This window comes from Haematobia irritans, chromosome 3 (assembly GCF_050003625.1).
Source record: "Haematobia irritans isolate KBUSLIRL chromosome 3, ASM5000362v1, whole genome shotgun sequence".
NCBI lineage: Eukaryota > Metazoa > Arthropoda > Insecta > Diptera > Muscidae > Haematobia > Haematobia irritans.
This window is the reverse complement of record NC_134399.1, coordinates 72,278,568-72,299,350: the sequence shown is the minus strand read 5'-3', so window position 1 is coordinate 72,299,350 and position 20,783 is coordinate 72,278,568. Positions and strand designations below refer to the sequence as shown.

The 20,783-nt window shown below is 34.0% G+C and overlaps 1 protein-coding gene across 1 annotated transcript in view; it reads right to left on the bottom strand.

The window, feature by feature from the left end:
- Positions 1 to 19,098, bottom strand: part of Tbh (Tyramine beta hydroxylase) — a 123,474-nt gene extending 104,376 nt beyond the window's left edge. The window contains exons 1-2 of the mRNA XM_075301282.1: positions 18,886 to 19,098; positions 4,646 to 4,954 (exon numbers count right to left, since the gene is read on the bottom strand). Of these exons, the coding sequence (XP_075157397.1) occupies positions 4,646 to 4,937 (292 nt within the window). The 5' untranslated portion in view covers positions 4,938 to 4,954; positions 18,886 to 19,098. The remainder of the gene's footprint in view (positions 1 to 4,645; positions 4,955 to 18,885) is intronic.
- Between the last annotated feature and the right edge of the window lie 1,685 nt (positions 19,099 to 20,783).

Genomic DNA, 20,783 nt, shown 5'->3' with positions numbered 1-20,783 from the left:
TTTCGCTATTTTTATGAAGACCCCTGATTTCTTTTAACGAACCAAGAAAAAAATTGTGCCCATAATGCCAAAATGATAAACAAAACACATGTCCACACATACATAAAATGCTGCTCTCAAGGCGGAAACATATGCTGTTTGTTTTTCAAATGTCTATTCTCTTGGTTCCGAATGTCTATTCTCTTTATTCAAATTAAATAATATTTAGACTTAAGCATATCAAATTTTTGGCCTTATCATAAAACAGTTTTCCGAAACAACATACAAGCGGTTTCACAGAAATTGTTCTCTTTTGACTCTTTTGCTGTGTTATATTGATATCTTTCGTCAACTCTCCCGGTTTCCATCTCTATTTCTCTCTATACTCTCTCTGTCGCTTTGAATAAAATATCACAACATATGTATGTTTAGTCGAAATTTGTAAATTTATATATGTTTGTATTCACACATATGATTTTTATGAAACATTCATACCCCAAACATAATATATTCTAACATATTAACATAGATGTCCCAAACATTTAGTGTTAGTTTAGGAACATTACATGTTCGCACTTAAATATATTGTGGTTTAAAATCGTGCCCGAAACACATTTTGTTTATATCGCAACATATGAAAAACATATTTTTCTAACAGTGTAGCTTTATTTATAGAACGCGAAAAAGGGAGATCTGTATTAATATTTTAATTTTACTTATCATAGATTTAAACTCAGATAGGTCACCAGAGAATGTCTTTATTTTAAAGAAGCCGCATCTTTGGCTCGAAATAAATACCAAAATCCTTAAGGGAAGTTCAAAATCATTGAATCAAGTACACTTCTTTTTGAGTGTAATAGGGTTACACCAAAACATGGACCTATATACATACCAAAATTACCACAGCTCTTTACGACCTTAAAATACCAATAGATTTCAAATATAGTCACATCTGGAACGATCTCTACCAGGGATCCGGAGCGGTCCATTTTTTTCGCTCTGCTCCGCTCCCGCTCCGGAGAAAAAAAAACCGCTCCGCTCCTCGCTCCGCTCCGAGAAAAAAAATAGCTCCGCTCCGCTCCTCTTCGAGAAAATTATAGTACAAACATTGTATTATTTGTTCAATTGAGTTATATTTTATTTAGAAAAATCGGGCGATACATATATAGGAGCTATAGCTAAATCTGAACCGATTTCGATTAAATTTTCAGACTTAAAGGGTGATACAAGATTATTTTGTGCTAAATTTGACGACGATCGGTTAGTAAAAAAAGTGCAACGTGACCCCATTTGTCGAAATCGGGCAATACATATATATGGGAGCTATATCTAAATTTGATCCGATTTCTTCCAAATTCAATAACGTTCGTCCTTGTGCCCAAAAAAACTCCCTGTACCAAATTTCATCAAAATCGGTTAATAATTGCGACCGAAATCCTGTGAACAACAAATACATGGACAGACGGACAGATGGACGGACGGACGTCAAGCGCTAGATCGACTCAGGAGGTGATTCTGAGTCGATCGGTATATATTTTATGGGGTCTAAAATCAATATTTCTTGTAGGCACATTCTTTGGCAGATCAAACTTATTATACCCTAACCACTATGTGGTTTAAAACAATGTGTTGAAATATTTTAGTAATTTTGAAGATTTTTTTTCAGAAATATTAAATCCATTTTGACTTCATTAAAACGAAATTTGCATTCATGTTAGGATACACATTTTTATGTCGAATCACTTAGCTATAAGGACAAACAGACTTCATTGAAAAGTTTAGAGACTTTTAGACAAGGAAAAACTTTTTTGCAGAGAAATACGTCTTCTATTCTAAGCTAAATTCGTATTCGTATTTTAAGCATGTGAAATAGTTGGCCTCCCGACAATATTCTTTGCGGTGCACCATCTACTATTTAATATGTGATAGAAACCAAATTTATGAAAATGGACCAAAATGGACCAAATTCTGTTTGGTCTGACCATCGGACCAAATTTAAAAATTAGAAATCTTTTGGACCAATTTTGGTCCGATCGGACCAAATGTGTGTGTGTATGTTTATGTTTGCAACAACCTCCATCGACATCAGTCCGTGGTATACCTACGAATATTCTTACTCAGATCTAGTGTTACCTAATTTCGCTTTTTTCCCCTTTATTGTATAATAAATGTATATGCGCACATTTTTCAACCAAAATTGAAACTATCCATAATTTTAATTAAATTTTCGAGAACTAATATCAGAAATAAGAGAATGCTAGGATATAGTACAATAGTAAAGCAAATGTGAATGAAAAAAAGCATGCCCGGTTCCAAAGATTTTGTCTTTACTTTAACAGTTTGGGTATTAATTCCGAGCCAAAGAAGCGGAGAATACAAGTAAGGATACTTTAAAGATGTAATTCTCTTTTAAATTTGGGGCTTATGTACTTGCTTCTAGGAAGCAAATGTTAATTTTTAATTCTTTTAGATTTTTTTCGTCAGTTGTTATCAAAATCCTTTAAAAACGAGTTAACGAGTTATTTTTTTTCCATATTAAGACTCGACTTCCAGTAGAAATTATGCTATGTTTCAAGTAAAAAGCGTCTTTAAAATAAAGTGTTGAAAAACATGTCTTATTTTTTAACGATTTTTTGCTTTGTAGGCAAGATGCAAAAAGGAAACAAATTTAAAGACAATTTTATTAATTTTAAAGAATTTTTCTTAATTATTAAAGTCACGTTGACCTTACCTCAAAAATTTTATCTTTCATGTTATGATACACATTTTTAAGTAAAATCACTTAATTATAAGGACATTACAACTTCATTCAAAAGTTTATTGCCTTTTGGACAAGAAAAAAAAAAACTTTATTTTAGAGAAATGCGTCTTTCATGTTAAGCAAAATTTGCATTCTTATTCTAAGGACATGGAATCTTTGACTTCAAGACAATATTTTTTTCAGTGTAGAAAACTAAAAAATTAAATATAAATAAGATCGTTTAATTGCATTTATTTGACGTTCATTACAAACATCTTTGTAGTAATACGGGATGAAATTGATCGAAAGTACTGTTGTTACTTTTACAACACATACTAGATATATATTTTGACATTTGCCGTTTTTAAAAACAATTACTAAAAAACACGTTGTGTTTTCCCCAATGTACGTACGTATAAAAGTACATATCGTACATTTTAAACGTTTACTCACACTACGCTAAGTACTAGCTAAATTTGAAATTACCTACACAGTGTAATTTCAAAGTTACACATTTCATTCAAGTAATATTTTATTCGGAGCGGAGCGGTTTTTCATTTGGAAACCGCTCCCACTCCGCTCCGGATTTTAGAAATGCCGCTCCCGCTCCGGCAAAAATAGGGCTTGCTCCGCTCCGCTCCGCTCCGGATCCCTGATCTCTACACACAAAAAAAATCTGATTCAATCACGAAATTAATTGATCTAATTAATTTTTTTGAAATTGAAATGTCTTCAATCACATCAATGATAGTATCAATTAAAAAATTAATTGACAGTCAATTAAAAAATTAAGTGATACTATTAATTTGTGTGATTCATTTTTATTTCAATTAAAAAATTTGTTGAATCAATTAAATTTTTAATTGAATATTTTTTAAAACTCAATTAACATTTTAATTGGAAAAATTTTCGTGAAAATTTGTTCTGTGTATATGAGGGCTATGCCAAAAACCTAGACTAAAAGAAACCCAATTTGGCATACCTCTTTTACCCTTCAAAATTTATGAAATTTTTTTATTTCAATTTATTAAACAATCAATTTTTTTAACAAACTAAAAACCCTAAGTCAGTTAAGAAAGTAATTAAAAATAGTTACGTTTCTAATGAAAAATTTAACTGAGTTTTGTAATCACCATCAATTAAATTTTTAATTGAATTAATTACAAAATTGATTGAATTTTGTTAATGAAATCAATTAACTTTTTAATCAAGTATTTGTTTTATGCCCAATTAAAGCTAAGATTGATACTATCATTTTCGTGATTGAACACGTTTCAATTAAAAAATTAATTGGTTCAATTAATTTCGTAATTGAATTAGATTTTTTTTGTGTGTAGGTAGTTAATCTGCCTTTTTTGTCTAAAATACACTCCATATAACGCTCCAAAAATCGGTTTTATTCTTCTCCGTACACCAAATAGGAAACATATTTAGTTTTTATTTTTGGGAATTTATCTCATGATGACATATTCCATAGTGCCAGATATTACAGTGTGATATACACGCTAAGGCAATCCTACTCTTACCCTCCACTCTATGGTTGAAGATCTAACAAAGGTGTTTCAAGGCTTCGAAATGAAAGTCTTTTTAGAAACTATAAAATCGTGATAAAATAAAATTAACAAAAAATCTCAGCTTTGTATCGTTGTCACCCACATTATTCAAACCCCCGTAAAATTTTTATTGAAAATCTCTATAATGCAAAAATTTGTGGCACAATAAAACCATAAAAATCCAATAGGGTGCGGTTTAAAAGAAAAACCTTTAAAAATCTTTAGGAATCAAAGATACATATTTCGTATAATAATATTATTATTAATATTAAAATAAGATTAACCCACAACGAACGTGTAACCATTACTATTCAAGCCTGATGAGACCCTGAAAAAAATATGACATGAATACAATAAAAAGTGGACAACTTACGATTGGCCATAACGTTAAGCGGCAATAAGGACATCAATGTACCCAGAAACAGTAGCCACGAACACTTTGCTTTAATGCCATTGCTACAGCTGCTACTGGCTCTTTGGACTGGGCTGGTTTTGGAGTTGACATGACATGGAGGACATCTGATGCTCTTAGTATGGTCTTTTTGCCTACACTCGTTCGTCTGGTGTTGGTAATGTTGCGGATGCTGGTTGCTGTGATGTCTGCTCCTCCGTGTTGAACGGTTTCCGTTGGCTGATGTTGATAATTTCACCGACGACAATGCCATTTTAAAAGAAAACAAAGCTGAAAACAACCGGAACGACAACAAGGAAAGCAAGGAAAACATTAATAATTTTGGTTCTTCTCTTCTTCAGCTTCTTCTCTTTACGGTTGGCTGTGAGGAACATGCATAACGCGTTGTAAAAAAAAATATATAAACTTAATGTAATTACACGATAATGTAATTTTTGAGATTTTGTTTGTTTTGTTTTAGTTGCACGTATTTTTCGCGACGTCACGTTCGTTGCTGTGATGATGGCGTTAAAGTTAAACGAAAGGTACTTCAAGTGGCGCGATTGAATTTTAAAATGTGTTGTGGATTGTTAAGTGTACAACGTAGATTTAATTCATGAAAACATCAAGATTAATAAATGGATGAAATAGGCAGGCGATAAACAAATTGTGAATTATTAGCAAAGATTTAGAAGTCCATTCTTCTACCCAGAGGGTCATAGGTGCAGTTCTCACATGGACCCACATAGACCAATAGAAATGCATTCGATTTTAGATCTGCAAGAATGTTTTCTGTAGATTCGTTAAGTGCAGAACTATGGAGTCGAACCAAATGTGATCCACTCCGACTACAACTCCTGCGTGTTTTATCATCATCAATTTCGAGTAACGTAATTAAATCCCCTTTTAACAACACTAAACACGTAACAACACTAAAACTATAAATTTGCTTTTTATTATATTTAAAACGAGCGAGCTTGAGCGAATTGTTTGAATAATTCCTAATTCATAGTTGTAAGCATATATTTTTTTAAATACGAAATAAGTTTATTTTTAAATGCCTTTGGGTTTATACAGATTTTTGAATTATAAAAGATTTTATAATATTTAGTCCTACATATTTTTTACTCATTGTATGCAGATTTATGTTCATGTCCGATATTCTAGTTAATAACTAAGTCTTAATCGCCTTATATTTTTTCGCCAACTAAACCATACATTGCCAGTAAAAAAACAAACCCACGAGATGTTTTCTGTATATTCGTTATAAGGAATCTCGTCTAAACGCAGGACTGTGGAGTCAAACCAAATCTGATCCACTCCAATTCCGACTTCTACATGTTTTATCATCATCGATTTCGAGTAACGTTAAATTAATTAAATCCCCTTTTAACAACACTAAATATGCAGTCCTACAGTGGAGCGTAGTAAACCTGGACCGATACAGGCTGGTTGTTGTTATGTATTGCAACCAACTGCAATTTGCTATCATTTCCCAACCGCTTGTCTGACAGCTGACAGATAGATTCCAGTGAGAGTTCTTTTTATACTCTCCACCATAGAATGGGGAGTATATTAACTTTGTCATTCCGACGTATTGCTCTAAGACCCCATAAAGTATATATAGTCTGGGTAGTGGTGAAATTCTGAGTCGATCTAAGCATGTCCGTTCTTTCGTCCGTCCGTCTGTTGAAATCACGCTAACTTCCGAACGAAACAAGCTATCGACTTGGCACAAGTAGTTGTTATTGATGTAGGTCGGATGGTATTGCAAATGGGCCATATCGAACCACTTTTACGTATAGACCCCATATAAACCGACGCTCAGATTTGGCTTGCGGAGCCTCTTGGAGGAGCAAAATTCATCCGATTCGGTTGAAATTTGGTACATGGTGTTAGTATATGTTTTCTACCAACCATGCAAAAATTGGTCCACATCGGTCCATAATTATATATAGCCCCCATATAAACCGATCCCCCGATTTGGATTGCGAAGCCCCTAAGAGAAGCAAATTTCATCTGATCCGGCTGAAATTTGGTACATGGTGTTAGTATATGTTCTCTACCAACCAAGCAAATATTGGTTCACATCTGTCCATTATTATATATAGCCCCCATATAAACCGATCCCCAGATTTGACCTCCAGAGCCTCATGGATGAGCAAAATTCATCCGATTCGGTTGAAATTTGGTACGTTGTGTTAATATATGGTCTCTTACAACCATGCAAAAATTGGTCCATAATTAATTAATTATATAACCCCCATTTAAACCGATCCCCAGATTTGACCTCCACAGCCTCATGGATGAGCAAAATTCATCCGATTCGTTTGAAATTTGGTACGTTGTGAAATTTGGTACATTGCGCTAGTATATGACCTCTAATAACCATGCCGAAATTGGGCCATATCGGTCTATAGTTATATATAGCCGATCCCCAAAAATAATCTACCAAAATTGTATTTCTATAGAATATAGTACAAGTTTCTATGCAATCCATGGTGGAGGGTACATAAGATTCGGCCTGACCGAACTTACGGCCGTATATACTTGTTATTTTTTACAGCTTACAAAAGCATTTTGATCTATTGCATACAAAAATAAAAATTCAACATAGACGAAGAAAGGTATAGACGTCTTTTGACAATTCGCAATTATTTTGTTTATTTGCAGTGCGCGGTCATTTCACTCAATTGCACAGTCAAGTGACTCATTTTCTTGCATAGACAGCGAAAAGTTTTTCAGCGGTGGATTATCCCACCTCAGTAGTGCTAGTGACATTTATGAGTGTTGCAAAGTGCTAGTGCAAGTAACATTCATAAGTGGTTTCACTGCAATGGGGAACGCCGTTCGGACTCGGCTATAAAAAGAGGTTCCTTGTCATTGAGCTTAACATAGAATCGGGCAGCACTCATTGATAAGAGAGAAGTTCACCACTGTGGTATGACAATGGACTGAATAGAATAGTCTAAGTGAGCCTGAAGTATCGGACTGCCACTATACCTAACCTTACCAATGGAGGCTATAAATATATATTGTATTTCTAAGAAACAAAATATAAATCGAAATAAACCACTGGTCTTTGTGGACTGAAGCTCAAGAAGTCATATCGAGAATCTGGTTATATGGGCATATTGACAAACCAAGGACTGATAAAAATCAAATTGGACACAGATCCTCGAGGACATACAATACCTCTAGATTTGGAATATCAGTCAAAACCGGTACAATTAAAAATTCTAGAAGCTCAAGAAGTCCAAATGATAGATCGGTCTATATGAGGACAATACCAAAATATGGACCGATACACATCATATATTATGTATTTATTTACGGACCTCAAGAAGTCAAATCGGTTAATGGGTCTAAAAGGTGATACGGTCAAAATTTGGTCAATATAAACTTGACGTATTTCTTTCAATTTTGAATTTAAAAAACCTGAACACCCCTCATTTTGAAGGTGTGTGTGTGTGTAGAATGTTGCTCCAATTTTGACTTTGGAAGTCACTCTTCAGTTGTCAAAATGCCGTCCAAGCAAAACGAGCAGCGTATCAAAATTTTGCTCGCGCAGCGCGAAAATCCGAGCAACTCGCACGCAAAGCTGGCAAAATCGCTAAAAGTGTCCAAATCAACCGTTACAAATGTAATTAAAGTGTTTGGGGAACGTTTGTCGACAGCCAGGAAGTCTGGATCGGGGGGAAATCGAAAACCGGAAGCCGCTGAGACGACAAAGAGAGTTGCCGGTAGTTTCAAGCGAAACTGTAACCTCTCTCTCCGAGATGCCGCAAATAAGCTGGGTGTATCGTCTACAACCGTGCATCGAGCCAAAAAACGAGCCGGACTATCGACTTACAAGAAGGTAGTGACTCCAAATCTCGATGATAAACAAAATACGACGGCCGAAGCGCGATCCCGGAGGCTGTACACGACGATGCTGACGAAGTTTGACTGCGTGTTAATGGACGACGAAACCTACGTCAAAGCCGACTACAAGCAGCTTTCGGGACAGGAGTTTTATACGGCAAAAGGAAGGGGAAAGGTAGCAGATATTTTCAAGCACATAAAACTGTCAAAGTTCGCAAAGAAATATCTGGTTTGGCAAGCCATCTCTACCTGTGGCTTGAAAAGCAGCATTTTCATAGCTTCCGGGACTGTCAACCAAGAAATTTACGTGAAAGAGTGTGTGAATAAACGTCTGCTGCCTTTCCTGAAGAAACACGGTTGTTCCGTACTGTTTTGGCCGGATTTGGCATCTTGCCATTACGGTAAAAAGGCCATGGAGTGATACGCCGCCAACAACGTGCAGGTGGTTCCCAAGGACAAGAACCCTCCCAACACGCCAGAGCTCCGCCCAATTGAGAAATACTGGGCTATTGTCAAGCGGAACCTAAAGAAGACCAAAAAAACTGCTAAGAACGAGCAGCAGTTCAAGGCAAACTGTTCAAGGCAAGACAGCAGTTCAAGGCAACTGGCGTTCTGCGGCGAAGAAGGTGGACAAGGTGGCTGTACAAAATCTGATGGCAGGTTCAAGCGTGAGGCCCGGCAATTCGGATTTGGAAAAGCGAAAGCCTAACTGAATATTTTTCCTGAATTTTATACTAATTGAACTTGAAAAAGAAATTTAATTTAATTTTTAAATAAACGATTTCACCGATTTACACGCGTTTTCCCTTGACCAAATTTTGACCGTATCACCCTTTATATGTGGGCTATACCAAACTATGGACCGATACACACTATATTCAGCATACCTATTTATGGGCACAAAGTATCTTTAAATTTCCAATTTGAAACAAATCGGATAAATGAAAATTGCAATTTCCAGAAGCCCAAGAAAACAAATCGGGTCTATATGGGAGCTATACCAAAACATGAACCGATACACACCATATTATGCACACCTATTGGTGGGGCCCAGAATAGTTCTAGATATGCGATTTCAAGCAAATGATTTAAAATTTCGGTGTTAACAAGCCCAAGAATTCAAACCGAGAGATCGGTTTATATTGGGTATATATACCTATTGGTGGGGCCCAGAATAGTTCTAGATATGCGATTTCAAGCAAATGATTTAAAATTTCGGTGTTAACAAGCCCAAGAATTCAAACCGAGAGATCGGTTTATATTGGGTATATATAATTGAATTGAAACGCTCATTGAAATCTAATTCGTGCAAATATTTGATTTAGGTATAATAATATTTCCAAAGTTGTATTCGAGCAAAATCTTTACGACTCCGATTTCAACACGATATTTAGACTCAGCGTTCCAAAAAATCTTATGAAAATATTACATTTCAGATTATTGGTTTGACAAGTATCATAATAACTAACCTAGCATGTAAACAAGCATATAGACAAAATACTATGTGTCAATTTTAAATATTTATCATCCTCTGCCCAAGGTCACCTATAAATTGTGTAAGTGATTTTTTAGTTTTTCTTCTCTTTAAGAAGTTTACACATTGGTTTTCTTGTTCCCAATGTAAATTATTGTTTTGTAAAAAGATTATTTTTTGTTTCCTTAATAAATACTAAATTGAGTCAAACAGCTGAATACCATTTGTTTTATGACATTTTATTTATTCGCACGCCACGATATAATAAATGTGTGCTCAGGATAAAGTAAAAATATAATATCAACATTTTGATTAATGATTGGGACGAGACCCACAAATTCACTTTGGTCGACTTCAATTGTTACATTCTAATTCTCGTAATTTATTTAAATGGCATAAACTTTTTTCATCAAATGTTAATGATATTCACTGACAGTAGTGGAAATATCAGGGCATCTTCATGAAAGATAACCACTGGGAAATTGAAGGCACAGCTGTGATTTATTGAAATGATGAATGGTCGGTAAATTGCAAATTAGCCCAACTGTAAATATGTACCCACTGGAAATGTTAGTAACACATTTATCTTATTTGATATATTGTTACTATTAATTGAGACTTACAAACATATGCCAGTTTTCTTTCGAATTATCTCTTTGGTGTTTTGTTGAAATTTGGTATATGAGTGTAGCTTCGTAACACTTCGAAGAAGCTGAATACAAACCGTTTTATTTGTTTCCAAAAAGGTCAAAACTGGAAATTTCTATATAAAATTGGTACATCTAGTCAAAGATGTTTTATAAAGAAATTAATGGTGTAAGTGATATAAGAGGAAGATATCGTGGTAACGACAATGATTGGAATATAAAAATACACTGACATATATCCATATCAGAGAAATTTAAACTATATACAATAAAATATACACGACATACAAATGGCGTAGTAAACTGATGTGCATGCTACTCATATAAGGCATTGATTGTATACCACATAGATTATCAGTTTTCTCAAAAATTTATCAACTCCAAAGATTAATTTTCTGACATTCGTTTTGGCTTGTTTCGTAAAGATTGAAATCCAAACAAATTTAAGATTAGTGTTTTCTTTTCTGTCGTTCGTAAATAGCAAATCGGCTCAATAATAAATTTCGTATATTCGCGGTTTTCATGATCAATTCAATGCATATCCCAATATGTGTAAGAATTGTAATATACTCTCTCGTGAGTACTCTTTTTCATTCTCTGGTCCATATGGACAGATATCTTAAGATTTCTGAGCACGTGGACATATAAAAACCGAACTACCGATTGGACTTCCTAAGTTTGTAGAAGTCGTACACAGAAAAAAGCTAATTCAATCAAGATATTAATAGTTGCAATTTTAATTGAAATTGTTTCAATCACAAAAATGATAGTTTCAATAACAGTATAATTTAGAAATAAACAAGGCCGAAGCTTATGTACCCTCCACCATGGATTGCGTAGAAACTTCTACTGAAGACTGTCATCCACAACCGAATTACTTGGGTTGCGGTAACACTTACCGATAGCAAGGTATCTTAAAACTTCCTAACACCGTAATATATACCACATAGTCCATACGTGGTATATATTAAACTAAAAAAGCCGATTAAATACGTATATGATTAAGTTTAAAGTTTCTATAGAAATAAAATTTTAACAAAATAAAATTTTGACAACATTTTCTATAGAAGTAAAATTTGGAAAAAAATTTCTATACAAATAAAATTTGGAAAAGCTTTTCTATAGAAATAAAATTTTGACAACATTTTCTTTAGAAATAAAATTTTGACAAAATTTTCTATAGAAATGAAATTTTGACAAAATTTTCTATAGAAATAATATTTTGACAATGTTTCCTATAAAAATAAAATTTTGGTAGATTATTTTTATCTCGAGTGGCAACCATGATTATGAACCGATATGGACCAATTTTTGTGTGATTGGGGATCGGCCATATATAACTATAGACCGATATGGACCAATTTTGGCATGGTTATTACCCGCCTTATACTAACAACACGTTGCAAATTTCAACCGGATCGGATGAATTTTGCTCCTCCAAGAGCCTCCAGAGATCAAATCTAGGGAACGGTTTATATGGGGGCTATATATAATTATTGACCGATATGAACCAATTCTTGCGTGTTTGGTAGAGACCACATTCTAACACCATGTTCCAAATTTCAACCGGATCGGATGAATTTAGCTCCTCCAAGAGGCTCCGGAGGCCAAATCTGGGGATCGATTTATATTGGGACTATATATAATTATGGACCGACAAGGACCAATTCTTGCATTGTTGTTAGAGACCATATACTAACACCACCTACCTCAGGCTCCAGAGGTCAAATCTGGGGATCGGTTTATATGGGGGCTATATATAATTATGGACCGATATGGATCACTTTTGGCATGGTTGTTAGAAACAATATACTAACACCATGTATGGACCAATTTTTGCATGGTTGTTAGAGACCATATACTAACACCATGTTCCAAATTTCCACCAAATCGGATGAATTTAGCTCCTCCAAGAGGCTCCGGAGGACAAATCTGGGAATCGATTTATATTGGGACTATATATAATTATGGACCGACAAGGACCAATTCTTGCATTGTTGTTAGAGACCATATACTAACACCACCTACCAAATTTCAACCGGATCGGATGAATTTAGCTCCTCCAAGAGGCTCCGGAGGACAAATCTGGGGATCGATTTATATGGGGGCTATATATAATTATGGACCGATATGGACCAATTATTGCATGGTTGTTAGGGACCATTTACTAACACCACGTACCAAATTTTAACAGGATCGGATGAATTTTGCTACTCTAAGAGGCTCCGGAGGTCAAATCTGGTAATCGGCTTATATGGGGGCTGTATATAATTATGGACCGATATGGACCAATTTTGGCATGGTTGTTAGAGACAATATACTAACACCACGTACCAAATTTTAGTCGGTTTGGGGGTCGGTTTATATGGGGGCTATACGTAAAAGTGGACCGATATTTCAACAGACGGACGGACGGATGGACGGACATGCTCAGATCGACTCGAGATATATACTTTATGGGGTCTTAGAGCAATATTTCGATGTGGTACAAACGTAATGACAAAGTTAATATACCCCCGTTCTATTGTGGAGGGTATAAAAATATACTTGATTAAAAAATTGATTGATTTCTTTAATTTTTTTAATGAGGCAATCATTTGTTTGTTGTTTTTTTATATGTTGATTTAAATTATTATTGTAGCGTTAGATATAACTTACGTTCATATACTTTTTCCGATTATAATTATAAATGTTTTTTTTTTTTTTGTTAATGAACCAATAAAATTCCAAATTCGTTTAAAATTAACTTAAATTTTTAATTGAATATATTTTTCTATTTTATTAAAAAGTTAGTTGTGATAATTTAATTTGATTAACGGACATTTTCATGTAGCTCCGTTCGGCTTTAACTGCCAGTTAACAGAAAGTAATTTGCAAATATCTTCCCATCGGTTAACTTTAACTGAAAAATTTTCAGCAGTTAAGTTCCTAACTGGTATATGGAATACATAGGCAAGATGACAGATATGTCCATAGTACGATTCAGAAGTTCATTAGCTGACTAACGGGGCTTCATGAAAATGGGGGAAAGAGTATTATTGTAGTAATTTATTTCGACATCAACCAATTTTTTTATTGGAAATAAAGGGTGATTTGTTAAGAGCTTGATAACTTTTTTTTTTAAAAAACGCATAAAATTTGCAAAATCTCATCGGTTCTTTATTTGAAACGTTAGATTGGTCCATGACATTTACTTTTTGAAGATAATTTCATTTAAATGTTGACCGCGGCTGCGTCTTAGGTGGTCCATTCGGAAAGTCCAATTTTGGGCAACTTTTTCGAGCATTTCGGCCGGAATAGCCCGAATTTCTTCGGAAATGTTGTCTTCCAAAGCTGGAATAGTTGCTGGCTTATTTCTGTAGACTTTAGACTTGACGTAGCCCCACAAAAAATAGTCTAAAGGCGTCAAATCGCATGATCTTGGTGGCCAACTTACCGGTCCATTTCTTGAGATGAATTGTTCTCCGAAGTTTTCCCTCAAAATGGCCATAGAATCGCGAGCTGTGTGGCATGTAGCGCCATCTTGTTGAAACCACATGTCAACCAAGTTCAGTTCTTCCATTTTTGGCAACAAAAAGTTTGTTAGCATCGAACGATAGCGATCGCCATTCACCGTAACGTTGCGTCCAACAGCATCTTTGAAAAAATACGGTCCAATGATTCCACCAGCGTACAAACCACACCAAACAGTGCATTTTTCGGGATGCATGGGCAGTTCTTGAACGGCTTCTGGTTGCTCTTCACTCCAAATGCGGCAATTTTGCTTATTTACGTAGCCATTCAACCAGAAATGAGCCTCATCGCTGAAAAAAATTTGTCGATAAAAAAGCGGATTTTCTGCCAACTTTTCTAGGGCCCATTCACTGAAAATTCGACGTTGTGGCTCGTTAGTAAGTCTATTCATGATGAAATGTCAAAGCATACTGAGCATCTTTCTCTTTGACACCATGTCTGAAATCCCACGTGATCTGTCAAATACTAATGCATGAAAATCCTAACCTCAAAAGAATCACCCTTTATTTTGGTGATATTTTTTCTGTGTTGTTTTGAGTTATATGGTTTGTATAGCTCTTTATTTTGATTTCGCCTCCATATAGCCCGATCTATCTTTTTTGTGTGATTTGCCTGAAATTGTAAATTATGTAAAAATGGTTGGTATGTCTCAGTAGGTTAGGTTAGGTGGCAGCCCGATGTATCAGGCTCAGTTAGAATATTCAGTCCATTGTGATAACAACTTGGTGAACTTCTCTCTTATCACTGAGTGCCCGATTCCATGTTAAGCTGAATGACAAGGGACCTCCTTTTTATAGCCGCGTCCGAACAGCGTTCCACATTGCAGTGAAACCACTTAGAGAAGCTTTGAAACCCTCAGAAATGTCACCAGCATTACTGAGGTGGGATAATCCACCGCTGAAAAACTTTTTGGTGTTCGGTCGAAGCAGGAATCGAACCCACGACTTTGTGTATGCAAGGCGGGCATGCTAACCATTGCACCACGGTGGCTCCCAGTAGGTGTTTGAAAATACACTGACCTTTCGATTTTACTTCTTGAGAGAATGTAAGGCGCAATTGTCATCCAAATTGCCTGAAAATGGAAGTAAATTATTCTAGATTCCCGCAAACGTAGGCGAGATATTTTAGATTCCTCTAGAAATCAATCAAAAATGGCTCTTGTACATCTACAATCCCATGAAATCTTCATATGTGGACATTTAAAATTGAACTTCGGAAACCGTACTGTTGTACCCGCTGGAAATTCTAATATTATCAAGTAATCCTCTGCACCATTCTTCGTAAATTCTTCAGTAAAACAACGAAATTTTCATCCATTTTCGTTAATTTTACGAAGAACATTTTACGAATATAGGAAACGTGTACGAAATATTCTACATTAACTTTTCTTCGTAAAAAAATCGTACTTTTAACAAAACTCTCCTCACATTTCATGACTTTTATGAATAAGTTTTTACGAATTAATGAATATTTTACGAAACATTCTGCATTCAAATATCTTCATAAAAAGTACGAAACATTTACTTTAAAAGAACGAAGAAGTTTCATTGAAGTTTGTAAAATTTCCTTTCGCGACATAAAATTGTCTTCGGTATTGTGCTTGAATGTATTCCTTTATTCAATTTTCTAGTACATGTCTATGCTTTTTTTATTTGGGTTACAGCATGCTATGCATAAAAGTGGAGCAACCAAACTAAAAATTATTCAAAAACTTAAGATGTAAAATAGTGATGACATTTTTCAAACGTGTTACCAGGGCTGTGGAGTAGGAGTCGGAGTCTGAAGATTTTGCTGGAGTCGGAGTCGCAAAAATTTTGCTCGACTCCGGCTAAACCAATTTTTTTAAAACACTTCACATTTTTGTAACTAAGCAAGTTTTTACGCAAATTAGTTTCCATTGCGTTATTCATTCGATCAATGTACAGCATGATTGTAAATGAAGATCAACTTCCAATTACGGCTATCTTTTTATGTTTCTTAGAATGTTAGACTAGCAGATGGGCTGGATCGATCCATTTTAATGCCCATATCAATTTATTTGAAATATTTCGAACAATCGAAATAATTTTTTTTTTAAATTTTATTTTAAGGCCATATACATATGTGGAATATTAACAGAATATTTTTTCAGAGTTGTTTTTTATAGAAAATTTTGTCAAAATGTTATTTCTATAAAAAGTTTTGTCAAAATTTTATTTCTATAGCAAATTTTGTCAAAATTTTATTTCTATAAAAAGTTTATTTAAACTTTATTTATTCAAACTTTGATTTCTATAGAAAATTTTGCCAAAATTTTATTTCTATAGAAAATTTTGTCTAATTTTTTTATTATTTACTAGACAAAAATTTTTCCAAAATTCTATGCTCACTGATACTCACTGCTAAGTCGAAAACTTGTAGAAATGACTCAAATTTTCAAATTTTTCAAATAATGAAATTATAAATACTTCCCAAATATTGCCCGATATTTTGTAGAAGTCTGATTTGAGATTTTATCAAAAATGTGGATCTAAATACAAAGTTGCGCAGAGTATATTATAATCCGTCCGCCCCACTTTAGACTTTCCTTGCATTTTTATTTTTTGTTAAAATAGTGTTACATCCCATAACGTTAGATTTAAATTTTAAGTACATAGATTTTGTAGAAGTATATTCAATTTTGTCTAAATCGATTCAGATTCAAATTCATGCATATGGGAATATAAACCTTTATATAGCTCGCAACAAATTTAAAGGATTTGAGATAGTATCAATAATTCCACATAAGTCCACAAATACATATACTGTTGGTATCTTCTCATATTATGATGGGTATTTATATCATTATTTTATTTATTAAACATTGCCCTTAATTTGAAATATAGAGTTCAATTGGCATCTAATGTTAAATTAGGACCTTTTTTTAGCACACATAAATAAATACGATACTTTATATCGATCCACTTACGGTACCCCCACAATAGAACTACAAATTAGTGGTATTAAAATGAGATTTAGTTACATTACTCCGGAGTCGGTGTCGAGCTGATGAAAAATGCTGGAGACGAAGTCGGAGTCGAGCAAAATTGGCTCGACTCCACAGCCCTGCGTGTTACTACAACCAAATGTACTTTGGACTATATTTTTTCAAAAAGTTCGAACATTCGTCACAAAAAGTACGAATGTTTTTCATAAAAATTACGAAATAGTTTCACTAAAAGTACGTAATTTACCATTTCATAAAAAATATGAAAAATTTTCTTAAAAAGTAAAAAAAAATTTCTTAAAAAAAAAAAAACAATTTCATAAAAAGAACGAAATTATTTCATAAAAAGTATGCAACTTTTTCATATAAAGTACGAAGTTGTTTCTTACAAACTACGAAAAAATCGAAAGAGCTTTTCTTCGTGAAAGGAACGATATATTTCGTATTTTTAATGAAAACTTTCTTTAGTTGTAAAACAATGTCAAATTTCGTACTTTTAACGAATTTTTGTTTGTTTTTTTTTTTTACGAAGAAAATACTTTCGGTGTAGGATGAGCAAGTAATCGGAGAATGAAACTAGGATCTCGCCTCGTCGATTTTTTTTCCAGTCGACACCGCTGCTGATTTCGTCTATTTATCTCAATTAATCAAAATTGTTTATTTAAAAGCCGAGCTCATTTTGTTGGTGACAGCTGGCACTCAACTTTTTCTATTGGCGGCGGCTTCGTTTCCGCTATTCTGCTCCTGTTACTTATCCATTAAAGTGGATCAATTCATTTAGAGACTAAAAAACTGTTTTTCCATGTGCAACAACTTTTTTATAAAACGATCTCTTCAGGGCGTTAAAATTGATAGTTTATATGTGCCTAATGTGTCTGATCTGCCAATTTAACATATTGGGTTCCAAAAAATAATCCAAGAAAATCATAAAATTCTTATGTCAGAAGTGATATTCTTTCATTTGTTAAAATCAATTTCCATATTTTTTTCATTTATTAAAAAAACAATTTCCATTAAAACCTTGTTGTATTCACTTAAATCCACATAGGTATCATAGCAATTACTATAATAACTCATATGAAAACTTATAGAGTTAATCCACACACACACACATATCTTGATAAGTTTTTTGTTTTTCTCCTTGTTTAATTTTTCAGATTTCCTTTACTCTTTCATTATTTATTCTTTTATCCATTTTCTCGAATATTAGTTTTTTAGCTCTGACAAACAAAGAAAACAAATGCTTTCCCCTTTTGTTGACTCAATGTTGTTGTCTATGACAACACCGACACTGTAACCCGTACTACCCAAAAGCCCGGCATTTCTGGAGTAGTCAAAATTCAATACAACACAAAAATTTCTACACTTTACTTTAACCACTACATGCACAATGAAAACAAAAAAAAAGAATTGGCACACACAGAGTTTGGCGTAAATAAAACGAGATGATATGTGGGGGCGAAATTCTAGACACGGTGTCGTTTGAAGGTTCCACTACAAGATGCAATTTATTTCATGGATTTTTGTGGCTCCACAAATATTTTTTGTTGTTACATATATGCAATACGAGCACACTCAAACATCTCCAGTCACGTTTTCCAATATATCCAATGGGGGGCGAAATGGCACACGTTAAGGAGTGAAACTTTTTCAATGAAACTTTGCAACTTTGTTTTGTACGTTTTATGGATGCTTTGGGAGCCATCCTGTAAATCAAAATTTTGTTTCATTCTTCGAAATCACTGATATTTACACTTACATATTTCACTTTTTATGCTTTAGAAATTTTTAAATACTTTTTTTTTATTTTTTTTTTTTTTGTATTATTATTTGTTTTCTTTACAAAAACTCCTCTTGCTCAATTATTTCTTTTTCGTAGCTCTTGAATTTTATGTTACTTCATTTTTTCTCTATTTATTTATTTATCACTCCATTTTCTGCGTATATACCGTGACGCCAGACTAGCTCGAAATCTTTAATAAAACTGATGCCTATGATGTATGGTACTTGTGTTTTATACATGGATGTGACTGTGTGAAGCGACCAAATTATTCCGTCAATCATGTTGGATGTTGTGTTTTGTTCGAAAGCCCACCCAGAATGTATGGGATTACATTGTGTGTGTGTGTTTCGTCCTTGTTGTGTGCAACTATAATAGTGTGTGCTGACAAAATAACAGTCCATATGCCGTATACTTAATTTCAATTGGTAACCCTCATACGTCAACGTGAACCACATAACATAGTGTGGAGAAAAATTAAGTTTCAAAGTACACATAAAAAACATAACCAAAATATTTGGAATTAATAAATGAATTGAAGTTGAATACATAATAAATTGAAAAATTAACTCATATTTTTTAATCAAATTAAATTAAATGATCTCAATCAACATTTTAATTAAATCAAAAAGTATCTCAAAAAAAGTCATTTTAATTTTAAAGCAAATTAAATACAAAAGGAAAATCCAAACGCAAAATCAAAAAGTTCATAATAAAGTATAAACTCCTATAAAATTACAAGTCAATATAAGAAATCAATTAATATTTTAATCACGCATATTTTTATACCCTCCACCATAGGATGGGAGTATATTAACTTTGTCATTCCGTTTGTAACACATCGAAATATGACTCTAAGACCCCATAAAGTATATATATTTTAAGTCGTGGTGATATTCTGAGTCGATCTGAGCATGTCCGTCCGTCTGTTGAAATCACGCTAACTTCCGAACGAAACAAGCTATCGACCTGAAACTTGGCACTAATAGTTGTTATTGATGTAGGCCGGATGGTATTGCAAATGGGCCATATCGGTCCACTTTTGCGTAGCTCCTATATAAACCGATTCCCAGATTTGGTTTGCAGAGCCTCTAAGAGAAGCAAATTTCATCCGATCCGGCTGAAATTTTGTACATGCAGTTAGTATATGGTCTCTAATAACCATCCAAAAATTTGTCCACATCGGTCCATAATTATATATAACCCCCACCAAGGCCGTATTCAGGGGGGGATGAGGGGTATCAAACCCCCCCCGAAATGAATGAATATTTTTATATAAATAAATATATATTTTTAGCTGCATAGAAAAATCTTATCGAAGATGTTGAAGGAAAACTGAAGGTTTTATTTTGAAAACGCTTAGCTATAAAACTTGCACAAATCCTAGAATACTAGTTGAAAAGCCCGTCAAACGACGGTCGAAAAAAAAACAAATTGTTTTTGTTTTCGCACCACAAATTTCATTTTTGGAAAATGTATTTCTGCTTTTTATGTGTGTTTGTTGTTCTTTTTGTGAACATCACTCGCTTTGTTAGGCCATAGCAACAACAACGAAACAGCCAAACACACATGTGTAAATGAAATGGCGCAAAACCTGCGAAAAGAACCTACTTCAGCCAGTGTTGCCAACTCCCCAAGGCCAAAAAGCACCAAAAATATATTATAAATTCTAACCTACCACCTTCCACCACAAAATCGAAAATTAAATGCTCTACTAAAAAAAAAAAAAAAACAAAAAAAAAGCTTCCGAAGATGTATTATAGAACTTTTAAGAAGTTAAGGTGGGTATTAAGATCAAGTTATAATAAAATTTTCAGCAAATATGCATAATTTTATGCCCTTTTCACTGATATAGTTTTCACTTTAGCGGCAAAACT